We start from the raw sequence: 14,437 nt of genomic DNA on the forward strand, positions 1-14,437 counted from the left end.
CAGAGCAAAAAATACTTGAATTTGAGTTTTTTCACTTTTCCATTAAAGTGGATGGGGAAATTTAATGCACTAATAAATCAATATAAATTAAACTATTTAACCAATCTCTTAGCAAAATACAAGTGCACGATTCCCGGTGAAGCCGGTCATTTTGACATATAACACACTAAATTGGGAAAAATTAACTGTGGGAGGAATAGCAGCCCGAAATAAAGTTTATCTATAAATAAAGAAGGAATAAAGTTTATCTATAACAATAGTCTGGTGTGTCTGGTTAGTGTGGTTGCCCATTCGGGCCTATGACTATAGGGTGACTGAGTCTATACACTTCGGCTATAGGCTTTATCATAGAGAAAGGTTTTTAGTCTAGTCTTAAATTTACAGAGTGTGTCTGCTTCACGGACTGAGACTGGGAGAAGGTTCCACAGCTGAGGTGCCTGAAACTTAAATGCTCTGCCTCCTGTTCTAATTTTTTGGGGGTTTCCTGGAGCCGTAAGCATTTTTTCATACTGTGGACGCAATGGTGTTCTGGCTGGTTTATAGGGCTCGATGAGTTCTTTGAGATATACTGGTGCCTGTCCATTGAGAGCCTTGTATGTGAGGAGGAGAACTTTAAACTCTATTCTGTATTTAACCGGGAGCCAGTGCAAAGAGGCCAATGAAGGAGTGATATGATCTCTTCTTCTGGTTCCTGTCAGTATGCGCGCAGCGGCATTTTGGACAAGCTGCAGGCTATTTAGGGACTTACTTGGGCAGCCTGAAAATAAAGCGTTGCAATAGTCCAGCCTAGAAGTAACAAATGCGTGAACAAGTTTTTCTGCATCATTTTGGGACAGAATGTGCCTAACTTTTGCAATATTACGCAGGTGAAAAAAGGCATTTCTTGAAATTTGTTTTATGTGGGACTGAAAGGACATATCTTGGTCAAACGTGACTCCCAGATTCTTTACAGTGGCCCTGGAGGTCAAGGTAATACCATCTAGGGTAAAATTCTTATCGGCTAATTTATCTCTGAGGTGCTTAGGGCCAAGTATAATAACTTCAGTTTTGTCCGAGTTGAGGAGTAGGTAATTACGGGTCATCCAACTCTTGATGTCTATAAGACATGCTTGAAGTTTAGCCAGTTGATCTGTTTCATCTGGCTTCATCGATAGATATAATTGTGTATCATCTGCATAACAGTGGAAATGTATAGTGTTTCCTAATTATCTCACCTAAAGGAAGCATATATAGAGTAAATAGTATTGGTCCAAGTACAGAGCCTTGTGGGACTCCGTATTTAACCTTTTCGCGTAATGAGGGTGTATCCAGTGTTGTCCAGACATGTGATTCAAATTTGGGATTGACTGGACGTTTTGTTCGTGATTTGTGGGCTTTTTTGTAAAACGGGCCCCTCCCTCTAACTTTGGAAGCCATTTACGGACGAACGGTATGGACTATCAAAATTCTGTGTGTTTTGAAGAAAATTCAAAATGGTGGAAAATCTATCCTGACGCAAATGGGCGTGGCCTATATGGGGAGTTGCGTCATGACCCAAGGAATCTATGGGAAAAAGGAAATTTATTCTAGGACCTACGGTTCAAGAGTTTATAGGCCAAAACGTAAAGTGGGCTGTTATAGTGCCAACATTTTTTATAATTTAGGACTAAATCATAAACCTCCCCACCAAATCTGGTAACTCTAGCTCTTACGGTTTCTGAGAAAAAAATACTTGAATTTGAGTTTTTTCACTTTTCCATTAAAGTGGATGGGGAAATTTAATGCACTAATAAATCAATATAAATTAAACTATTTAACCAATCTCTTAGCAAAATACAAGTGCACGATTCCCGGTGAAGCCGGTCATTTTGACATATGGCACTAAATTGGGAAAAATAAACTGTGGGAGGAGTAGCAGCCCGAAATAAAGTTTATCTATAAAGAATAAAGTTTATCTATAACAATAGTCTGGTTGCCCATTCGGGCAACCACACTAATAAAGTGTAAGGATTACTATAGTCTGGTTGCCTGATACCCAAGTGGAGGCACGCATTGCTGCTTGTCTGGCTGACATCTCGGAGTGGATGTCGAAAAAACCACCTGAAGCTCAACCTGGACAAGACCGAGCTGATGTTCCTCCCGGGGAAGGGCTGTCCGCACCGAGACATGGCCATCACCATTGATAATGCTGTGGTGACCTCAACTCGGACTGCGAAGAATCTGGGTGTGACCCTGGACGATCAACTGACGTTCTCGGCAAACATCGCATCAGTGACAAGGTCCTGCAGGAGGAACCTCTACAACATCAGGAGGATTCGCCCCTTCCTCACGGAGAAAGCAGCCCAGGTGCTCATCCAGGCTCTCGTCATCTCCCGCCTGGACTACTGCAACTCCCTCCTTGCTGGTGCTCCGGCATCTGCCATCAGACCTCTGGAGCTTGTTCAGAAAGCTGCGGCTCGTCTGGTGTTCAACCGCCCCAAGTTCTCCCACACAACCATCCTTCTCCGTTCTCTACACTGGCTCCCCGTAGCGGCTCGCATCCAGTTCAAAACCCTGGTGCTAGCCTATAGGGCAGTGAAAGGAACAGCTCCTCCTTACCTCCGGGCTATGGTCGATGCCTACACCCCTACCCGACCACTTTGGTCTGCCACCTCGGGGCGACTGACTGCCTCGTCACTCAAGGGTCCTTCTGGCCGATCCACACGGTCACGACTCTTTTCTGTTCTGGCCCCACAGTGGTGGAATGAACTTCCCACTGATGTTAGGACAGCAGAGTCACTGCCCATATTTCGCCGCAGACTGAAAACCCACCTCTTCAAGAAACACTACCCTTCCTCTCTACCTGACCTACTTGTTGTTAACTAGTTGTACGAACGCTTGTTTTCTATTGCTGTATTGTTTATTGGATCTTGTTTAGTCGATACACTTATTTGTTTTAGCTCATGCTCATTTGATTTAGCTATTTTGTCTCATCTGTTTAAGGAAATAGGTAGCTGATATATTGCACTTTTACCTTAGCGCTAGGTATACTCTTGGTTGCTTGTTTTTGCAGAAAATGCACTAAAGACTTCTGGTGATTAGTAGTTTTCGTTCCCTACCTATGTTGAATACACTTATTGTAAGTCGCTTTGGATAAAAGCGTCTGCTAAATGACTGTAATGTAATGTTGCCCTGTTAGGGCAACCACACTAACTATGGTTTGCTGTTCATTAGACAGAAGATGTGAGTTTGAGAGTACCTACGTTGAAACCAGCAGGATTAGCAGGATTGCTAATCAGCAGACCTTGCTGCTTGCCCTGGTGGATGAAGTAACCCAACTGAAGTCGCTGGTGATAGAGAAGGATGCAAAAATTGATGGCCTAGAGCGAAGAATTGATGACATGGAACAATACACAAGGTTGGAGGATGTGATTATAACCGGAATGGAAACAACGCATCGTTCCTATGCATCCACAGTCAGAGGGGGAGACTCGGCGGAGGACACCCCGACTGTGGAGCTGGAAACGCTGGAACGGCAAGTTATAAAGTTCCTTGAAACACAGAGTATAACCATACAGAGCGCCAATGTTTCGGCCTGCCATACGCTTCCCAGGAGGGACAAAAGCACAAAACCTGCAGTAATCATACGATTTGTAAATCGGAAGCACAAGGTAGAGCTAATGAAACAAGGCAAGAAGTTGAAGGGAACGGGAGTCTACTTGAATGAACATCTCACCAAAAAGAATGGCGACATTGCAAGACATGCTCGACTGTTAAAGAAGCAAGAGAAGATACAAGGAACGTGGACACGCAACTGCAAAGTGATGATACGGCTAAATGGAACACCGGAGGAGGCCAAAATCATCACGATAAAAGAACTCAAGGACCTGGATCAATACAGATGAGCGATGGCAGTTGTATGGACTATTTGTTTTCTTTTTTCTCTTTATTGTATCTTTTTGTTTTTGTTTTTTGTTTTTCTACTACTGATGGAATCGGATTATGGACAATTGAACAGAGTGGACACTTGTTGCGGCGAAGGACTGGTTTTCCAGACGCGCGGACTGGTATCCCCTGGGACACGGGCCAGTGTATCAGCGGAGAACTCAGTCTACCGGGCTATACTCGTGATGCGGGAGCCTGCTGGAAAACGTGGGGTGAATCTATCGAACAAACAAAACACTGACTACTATAAATGACAGAAAATTATGAGCACTTTTTGTTTCCAATTGGAAACGACTCAGACGAGGATGAAGAGGATTTCAATGACGTGGCTGCTGGGGGCAGTACGGACGATCACCCGCAGAGATTGTTCACTGGGTATGATGAGCTCCTGAACTCAAACACAGAGTATAATATATCTGATATAGCTAATGACATTGACCCTGAAAAACATTTTTATAATAATTTAAATATAAATTGTGAGTATTATACAGAGGATGGTTTCAATAAACATGTAAAAATGGATGATGCCTTATCAGTAATACATTTTAATAGTAGGAGTCTTTATACAAAATTAAAAGAAATAAGGAGTTATTTGGACAAATTTAAAAAATTCAATGTAATTGCTGTATCTGAAACTTGGTTAGATGAGGAAAAATCATATGATATGAAAATGGATGGATATGAGTTGTTCACAACCAATAGGGCTGGTAAAACTGGAGGCGGTGTAGCTTTATATATTGATAATGCTTTAAGATGCAGCAAGGTGAATTCTATGTCAAAAACTATAGAGAACATTATGGACTGTTTAACAATTGAAATCAAACTAGAAAAAACATCAAATATTATCATTAGCTGTGTATATAGAACACCAGGAACCTCAGTGGATATTTTTAATGAACAGATGGCTAGTATGTGGGATGCGGTTAGTGATAGTAAGGTCAAAATTATTTGTGGCGATATAAATGTGGACCTCCTTAATCCACATGGAAACAAGAGAACAACGGATTTCATTAATACAATGTATAGCAATAACCTTTTTCCAGTAATAACAAAACCTAGTAGAATCACTACAGAAACTGCCACACTAATTGATAATATATTTACAAATAAGATTGAAATAAACATCGAAGCAGGACTACTCTTATATGACATAAGTGACCACCTTCCTGTATTTGCAGTTTTCCAGAATGTCCTTAAGACAAAGATGGAAAAAAAGACAAACATCTGTAATTTTATCAGACATAGAACGCCGGAAGCCATTGCTGCCCTTGAGTTGGACCTGAGAAATCAAAACTGGAATGAGGTGTATGCCACAAGTGATCCCAACCAAGCTTATGAAATGTTTTTGTCCACAATGATGGTGTCTTATGATAAACACTGCCCATTAAGAAAACAGACTAGAAAGCGCCACCTTGTGGACAAACCATGGATAACAAGAGGTATAGAAATTTCATGCAAAAAGAAAAATGTCCTATATAGAAGATTTTTAAAATTAAGAACCAAGGAAGCTGAAAATAAATATAAAATGTATAAAAATAAATTAACAAGTATTATGAGATTAAATAAAAAGAATTATTACCATAAATTATTGGAGCAAAATAAGAGCAACACCCAGGGTATATGGAAAGTACTAAACAACATAATAAGAAATGGTGCTGGAAAAGTAGAGATACCCAACTATTTTGTTAAAGATCAAAATAAAATTATAAATAAAACTATAGACATAGTAAATGAATTCAATGATTATTTTGTAAATGTTGGTAACAACTTAGCAAAGGAAATTGCAGAGCAGGGAAATGGGACTGAAACTTTGAAAATTGGAGATACCATGCAGAACAATATCCACTCCATTTTCATTAGAAATGTAGAGGAAAAAGAAATCATTGATATTGTGAAAAAATGTAAAAACAAAAAGTCCAAAGATTGGTTGGGTATTGACATGACATTAGTAAAAGACATCATACAAGGTATTGTGAAGCCACTGACTTATATATGTAATCAATCTTTCCATACAGGGATATTCCCAAATAGCATGAAAACAGCTAAAGTTATTCCAATCTTTAAAAATGGAGATAGACATTCATTTACAAACTACAGACCCATTTCCCTGCTTCCCCAGTTTTCAAAAATCTTAGAAAAATTATTTGTGCACCGACTTGATAATTTCATAGAGAAAAATAACCTATTATGTGAACAACAGTATGGCTTCAGAGCAAATCGATCCACCTCAATGGCAGTGTTGAATTTAACGGAGCAGATTTCCACTGCCACTGACAACAAGAAATTTACAGCAGGTGTGTTTATAGATCTTAAAAAAGCATTTGACACAATTCATCATGAACTATTACTGAAAAAATTGGAACATTATGGTATCAGAGGGGTAGCACATTCATGGTTAAAAAGCTACCTTGCAGACAGAAATCAATTTGTACAAATCAACAATGATAAATCAAATATGCAGAAAGTAAAATGTGGAGTTCCACAAGGATCTGTTTTGGGTCCAAAACTCTTTATTTTATACATAAATGATATCTGTAATGTGTCAAACCTTCTAAATTATGTTTTGTTTGCGGATGACACAAATTTATTCTGCCACGGGGAAAATCTAGAAGAGCTTCTGAAGACAATGGAAAGGGAACTAAACATACTAAAAACCTGGTTTGATATAAATAAGCTATCTTTGAATTTAAATAAAACAAAACTTATGATATTTGGAAACCAAAAAATTGATAAAGAAGTCACATTAAGGATAAATGATATTGCTATTGAAAGAGTATTTGAATATAAATTTCTTGGAGTATTAATTGATCATAAATTAAGCTGGAAATCGCACATAAATCACGTCAAAAGAAAAATGTCGAAAACCATTGCTATATTATATAGATCAAAAGAAATTTTGAACCAGAACTCATTATACTTATTGTATTGTTCCCTTATAGTTCCATATATGACATACTGTGTGGAGGTATGGGGAAATACGTACAAAACAAATGTCAACCCAATTTTTATTTTACAGAAAAGAGTTATAAGAATAATTAAGAGAGCTGAGTACCGTGAGCCTACCAACGCCTTATTCATAAACCTATACACACTAAAATTCGGGGATATAGTTAAGCTACAAACGCTGATGATTATGTACAAAGCTTACAATAAACAACTTCCATATTGTCTTCAGAAGCTGTTTGAGATAAAAAAGACCCAGTATGAACTTAGAAACACAGGCATGTTTGCAACAACCTGGGCAAGAACCAACACTAAAACACATTGTGTATCTGTGAAAGGGGTAGGTTTGTGGAGCTGCTGTGAAGGGGAATTAAGGTTATGCAGTTCAATCTATATGTTTAAAAAAATGTTTAAAAACAAGACTATTAACATGTATAGAGAGGTTATATGATCATGTATTATTATCAAATTAAACTAGAACAAAAATAAAACAAAAAATAATAATGTTATAATATAAAAAATCATGTATTACATGTATAACAATACATGTGATCATGCATTGTATTGTTTATTGTTATGTATTATGAGGAAAAATCCTTTGTTTCTGTATTTCTGTTTGTTTCTTCTGTTTTTTCTTTTCTTTTTACTTTTTTGAGACTGAAATTATTTTCCTAAATTGTCATGTATGTAAGTGTTGAAAGGGTAAGCAAAATAAGCTATTTTAGCTTCAGCTTATACCTTTTTTGGTCATAACTATGTTATAATTATTTATTATTATTGTTTTATGCGAATGGAGCATATTGATTTTTTGCATAGTGAAAATGATCAAAATAAAAACTTGCAAAGTGAAGTGAAGTGAAGTGAAACCCATTTACATAGTTTTATAATTTTTTTAATGAATCAGACTCTGTTGGTGGAAACGTGCGTATTTGCGCATAACAATAAAATGTGTGCGTACCCAAGCTTAGTGAATCAGGACACACTGGCCCTCATTTATCAGCGGAGCGTAAAAAACTGCTTATTTTTTGGCTTAAATTCCGCCATACGCACGCACGCACGCACGCACGCATGCACGCACGCACGCACGCACGCACAATCACCTAACTACTTGCAAGCCGAACTGTCTTTCATGTATTCCGTAACGGTACAATCTTTGTCACGTTGGCTAGTAGCCTACATGAATGACAGATTATGATACCAATCACATCACCATGAATGGAATACGTTTGTATATTAATTTATTTAGCCCATACCGAGCAGTGCACGTTCGAGTTACACTAAAATAAAGCAGTCATGTAAGCTATTCCCCTTCCCCGTGAGACTCAGATGGGCTGCAGTGTGAGTCCCGTGCAGCTAGGTTGCATAACTCCATAGGACACTGTGGGGTGTCGCTAGGCAACCGCCTGCCAGGTAAGCACCTCAACGGGGAGAGTCAGTGGGGCAGAGGCGGTGCGTGGCCAGCCAGGCCCCGCCCCCAGCTGGGCTGCGTCATCGACGGGCGTTACCTGGCCGTCTATCTGTGGAATCAACCTAAAGTGAGCACACCTGCGGCGCCCAGCTGGGGAGCGCACAAACAAACCAAAAGCACCGTCTCTGCCTCAGTACGGCCTGACTCTCCACGCTGACCAGACAGGTGCACAGGCGGTAAGCGAACCCCCACTTATTCTCCTCCTCATTACCTGGTGTTATGTAACTCGGAGTCTAATGGTTATATGTTTCTGTTATAGGCAACCTAGGACCCGATGTATTAACGGACCGTTCATGGACTGGAAACCCACGCAGAGCGCGTGAGGGGGATACGCATGGACAATTACTGACACTGAGCCCTGAGGGGTGAAAGTTTGCTTTATTCTGATTTATGATTTGAAACGTATAAACAAACGGCACCAGGGGTTTCCCCCCTGTGGACGTGCCATCTACTTCCTGAATAAAACGCCCTGTGAGGCCTTCGCAAATACTGTCTCCGAGTTTTGGTTTGGTTCAGTCTTCACAACACGCTATATGCATAGGTATAGGTATATTTATATCGGTTTGGAAACCTCACTGTCCATGAAAAGATAACAGTGGCGCTGCCGCGCGTGTCCCAACTCCCGAAACATAAGCGCTCGTATATTTTGAAAATAGCAGATCTACAAGCTCACAGCGCGTCGCAATGCGTTGTGAGCTTGTAGATCTGCTATTTTCAAATAGCCAATGCAGCCAAATCTGCAATCTTATCTGAATGACTGTTAAAGCAGTTTGTTTAAATTAGTTTATAAAATGTTATATGTTCACAGGGATTATGTATTAGTGTGATAGATATACATTTTGGAGCAGATACATATGTTCAGATGCCTGTCAGACGGTCAGACAATGCTGCTCTGCATGTCTACAATGGAACAAACGGGTGCAGCCAAAGTCAACAACTGCCTCTGACCTGACATGAGATCTGAACGGTCGGTACGCTGCAGTCAATGTCAGGATATCCTACTATCCTACTATATAATTGGAGTACCGTCCGTCTTGGTGTCCGTCTTGGGTCGACCGACCGGCCGACCGGGTATGGGCTAGTATTGATAAATGCCGAAAGTTGCGGTGATCTCGCCGTACGCCCATTATTTGGTCTGCACCGTGTTGATAAATGAGGGCCAGTGTCTGCTGGAGTCACAAGCATTGTTCAGTAAGCCACATGGCAGCTGCACCCTGACAGACTTTAGACATGTGACCACAAAGGAAAAAAAAACTGTTGTGTGAGTGCGCATAGTATAGCTGAGATGCAGGAAATGTGTGTCTTATGTCCTGTAGCATTTGATGTGCAATTATTTTAAAATACTGTAGTGTATGCATGAAGATTATTCTCATGTGTTCGATGCAACCTGATTTGAACATTTGTTGGGCTCAAATTACAGTTTCTTAAAACTACTGGGTTCTGTAGAGTCTAGAAAACCCAATTGTTTTTATTTAATTTTAAGATTTTCTAGAGTCTAGACGCCACTGATTACTTGTTTGGAGGAGTTAAATTCACTGAATTTATTATTTATATATTGTTTTGTTTCATCATAGTCTAATAGACATCTACAGTATGACTTCTTTAGGGTGAAATATAAATGCAGCTGCAACAATGTTTCCTGCCCTCACTCTTTGTGGTCAGATATTCAGAGCGTTGAGCCTCTTGCATCTTCCTGCCAGTATGAAAGAACAGGTAAACCACATGGGCACACGTATATTTAGCTAGTTCAGTGAAGACTTCAGTCTGGATAACAGCACTACGACAATGCGGCTGTCCTGCTAGCTGTCCTACACACAGATATGGAGACAATATGGATTCTATTCTGCTTGCTGTGGAGCTCAGGTACAGTAGGACTTTGTTTTAATGACACTTGTTGGGTGGTGTCTATTTGCAGTGGTGCAAAGTAGGCTAACTAAGTACATTTACTCAAGTACTGTACTTACGTAAAATGTTGAGTTATTTTTTTACTTTATTGGAGTATTTCCAATTTGGTGTACTTTTACATCTACTCCACTACATCTCAGAGACAAATATTATACTTTTACTCCACTATAATAATTTGAAAGCTTTAGTTAGTAGTGACTTTGTAGATTTAGATTATTATTACAAAACATATATTAACCACTTCAGCCCTATATATATTTCGGCCATTTGAAAATAGACGATCTACAAGCTCACAATGTGTTGCGATGTGACGAATTGTGAGCTTGTAGATTTGCTATTTCCAAACTACTACTACTTCTACTTTTCTTACTTTAAGTACATTTTGATACCAATACTTTTGTACTTTTACGCAAGTAACATTGTACATTTTGCAAGTTTTGATACTTTCACGTAAAAAATTTGAGGACTTTTTCCACCGCTGTCTATTTGACAACAACAATGCAGTGCAGTGTGCATGCAACACTCTTTTAACAGGAGATATTCTCCTCTCTCCACCGTTATCACGATGCTACAGCGTTTAGCTTAGCATAAACTTGTTACTTGTGTTCTTTATTGACTCCAAGGCCCACTAATGTTTTTAACCGGAGATCTGATTGAAAGTTCATGCATAAAATTCCCAAAGTCTTTGGTGAAACTTGGTGTAAGCTACACACTCACCTTAAACTGGGTTCTCTTGTCAGCACGGCTGTTTTTAAAAACAGGATAAAGGACAACTTGACCACTGTCTGCTCTTGTCCTGGCATGTTAACATATTACGTCGGTTCTGTTTATTGGATTTTATGTTTTATGTTGATGCTGTGTTATTTTTATGTGTAACTTCGTGTGATGCTGTTTTGGCCAGGAATCCCTTAAATGCAAAAGAGATGTTTAATCTGACAGAGAGAACAATCACACCACAAAGAGCATCAATTCACCTTTTTACTTATTTGTGAAAGATTGAGATCTTGTCAAGATGTTGTTGTTAGAAATGTGTCAGATTTGGCCTACTTATTGCTTTTTTTTTAACTCTATATTACTATTCCTATATTCCTTAACTGAAATATCACTTTGATAATATTAACAGTTGAACCTAGACCATGGTGGATGGGTTTATGATGTCAGTATTTATTAATATATATAATATTTACAGTTGAACCTAGACCATGGTGGATGGGTTTATGATGTCAGTATCTATTAATATATATAATATTTACAGTTGAACCTAGACCATGGTGGATGGGTTTACTTTCATTATTTTCATCATGATTTTAACCCCTGCTTTAAAATAATGTAATGACGATAAGCTCCTGCAGTTTAATGATGTTATGTCATGATTGTTTTACCCATTATTTTGTCTTTTATTTTGCAGTGTACTAAATTAGTCTGAATAACAACTTAACACTTAACTCATACAGTACATGTCACAGAAAAGTAGTGAAAAGGTTTGTGGTTAAGTTACTAAAGACAAGAGCACATATCTAGAATCTGTCAGATTATTATTTTGTTTTGGGGGGGGTTGCTTGTAGATACATGTGCACAGTATGCATGCATAGATATGCATGTGTACAGTATATACATGCATACACATGTATATGTGTACAGTATGCATGCATAGATATGCATGGATACCAGCCATGCATTCACCTAGGACACTTCTCATCTCAAGTGAAGAACAAAATGTCCTGACACAAGTTGTGGGTTCCATCGAAACCTGTGTGTGTGTGTGTGTGTGTGTGTGTGTGTGTGTGTGTGTGTGTGTGTGTGTGTGTGTGTGTGTGTGTGTGTGTGTGTGTGTGTGTGTGTGTGTTAAAATGTCATGGTTCCTGTCTTAGTCGTAAACCACCAGCAAAGAAGAAAAAAAGAAAACATTCACAAACACACACACACACACACACGCACGCACGCGCGGCTGAACACTCTTTTAACAGGATATTCTCCAGACTCATCTTAAACTGGCTTGTCAGCACGGCTGTTTTTAAAAACAGGATAAAGGACAACTTGACCACTGTCTGCTCTTGTCCTGGCATTTGAACTTCATACGTCTATTCTATTTATTGGATTTCATGTTTTATGTAGATTTTGTGTTATTTTTATGTGTAACTTTGTGTGCTGCTGTTTTGGCCAGAACTCCCTTGCAAGAGAGATTTTGGAAAAAAATATTCTTGGTAAAATAAAGGTGAAATAAAAAGTGCTGCTCTGTACAGAGAGAACAATCACACCACAAAAAAAGTTATATGGAATATTCATCAGGACAAAGTTAGCCTTAATAAGCTAAGATAAGATAAGAATAATTTAATTTTAGGCTTAAGGGGTTGTGGATTTGTGAAAGATTGAGAACTTGTCATGATGTAATCTGTCAGATTTGGGCTGATTACTGCTGTTTTTAACTATTTTACTATTCCTATATTCCTTAACTGTAATATCACTATGATAATATTAACAGTTGAACCTAGACCATGGTGGTTGGGTATATGATGTCAGTATCTATTAATATATATAATATTTAAATATATAGGTAATCTACAAGCTCACAATGCGTCGCATCGCGACACATTGTGAGCTTGTAGATCGGTTATTTTCAAATGGCCGAAATATATATAGGGCTGAAGTGGTTAATGTATGTTTTGTAATATGTATATGTGTATGTATATATATATATATATATATATATATATATATATATATATATATATATATATATATAGTCATACAGTGATGAATAGATCAGGGGTTTTACAGACCAAGAACCTCTTAGCTGAGAGAGAGATGAAGCAGGGACCCCCACTACATGTTGTATAAGTAGGGACCCCCACTACATACTGGCCCTCATTTATCAATGGAGTGTAAAAAGCGGCTTATATTTTTGCCTATATTTCACCTTACACCAAAGTCCAAGTGACATTTATCAAGCGATCCTATACAGCCAATCCTAGCGTACATTTGGTCGGAGCTTTGACAAATCTGACGACTGAAACCGAGCGTCATTTAAATAACACGCCCTTAAATATCCTCAAAACGCCCCGATTTTTACGACATGAATAACCAGAATACGACCAAACAAAGCATTGGAAAGCCAATAAGAAAGGGTTTCCCCTGCCCGCCTCGCTGCCTGTCAAATCACACACACACACACACACACACACACACACACACACACACACACACACACACACACACACACACACACACGCACCTAACTACTTGCAAGCCAAACTGTCTTTCATGTATTCTGTAACGGTACAATCTTTGTCAAGTAGGCTAGTAGCCTACATGAATGACAGATTATGATACCAATCACATCGCCATGAATAGAATATGTTTGTATATTAATTTATTTAACCCATACCAGGCAGTGCGCATTCGAGTTACACTAAAATAAAGCAGTCATGTAGGCTTTTCCCTGTGAGACTCGGCGGGCTGCAGTCAGTACCGTGGATCGTCGGGTTTATATACTCAACCCAGATTGTACATAACACGCTACTGTAGGCCTATATAGGTTTTGGAGACCTCGCTGTCCATGAAAAGATAACAGCGGCGCCGCCGCGCCGGTCCAAACTCCCGAAAATGCTCTCACATAAGCGCTTGTATGAAAATAGCAGATCTACAAGCTCACAACGCCTGGCGATGCGACGTGTTGTGAACTTTTAGATCTGCTATTTTCAAATAGCCAATGCCGCCAGATCTGAATGACTGTTAAAGCAGTTTGTTTAAATGAGTTTATAAAATGTTATGTTTTCACAGGGATAATTTTTTAGTGTGATATACATTTTGGAGTGGATACATAATGTCCAGATGCCTGTCAGACGGTGAGATAATGCTGCTCCGCAGGTGTACAATGGAACAAACGGGTTTAGCCAAAGTCACCAACTGCCTCCAACCTGACGTGAGATCTGAACGGGCCATAGGCTGAAGTCAATGTCAGGATAAATAGATAAATGCCGAAAGTTGCGGTGATCTCGCCGTACGCCCATTATTTGGTCTACACCATGTTGATAAATGAGGCCCATTGTATCTAGATAAGAGATGAAGCAGGGACCCCCGCTACATATTGTATAAGTAGGTACCCCCACTACATATTGCATAGATGAGAGAAAGATGAAGCAGGGACCCCCATCTGAAAAGATGTTGCAGATTAAACATTTTCATAGATTTCATGGAGTGAGGGTTAAATGAGATGTA

General features: G+C 39.1%; 2 protein-coding genes across 2 annotated transcripts in view; both read left to right on the forward strand.

The window, feature by feature from the left end:
• Positions 1-14,437, forward strand: part of LOC308086529 (uncharacterized protein) — a 280,681-nt gene that overhangs the window by 104,113 nt on the left and 162,131 nt on the right. The window lies entirely within an intron of this gene.
• Positions 4,209-14,437, forward strand: part of LOC308086787 (uncharacterized protein) — a gene marked incomplete at both ends in the record, with an annotated part of 35,188 nt that continues 24,959 nt past the window's right edge. The window contains 2 exons of the mRNA XM_080430434.1: positions 4,209-4,278; positions 8,173-8,447. Of these exons, the coding sequence (XP_080286560.1) occupies positions 4,209-4,278; positions 8,173-8,447 (345 nt within the window). The remainder of the gene's footprint in view (positions 4,279-8,172; positions 8,448-14,437) is intronic.

The sequence above is a fragment of the Gymnoscopelus braueri genome (assembly GCF_963280865.1).
Source record: "Gymnoscopelus braueri genome assembly, chromosome: 6".
Classification (NCBI taxonomy): domain Eukaryota; kingdom Metazoa; phylum Chordata; class Actinopteri; order Myctophiformes; family Myctophidae; genus Gymnoscopelus; species Gymnoscopelus braueri.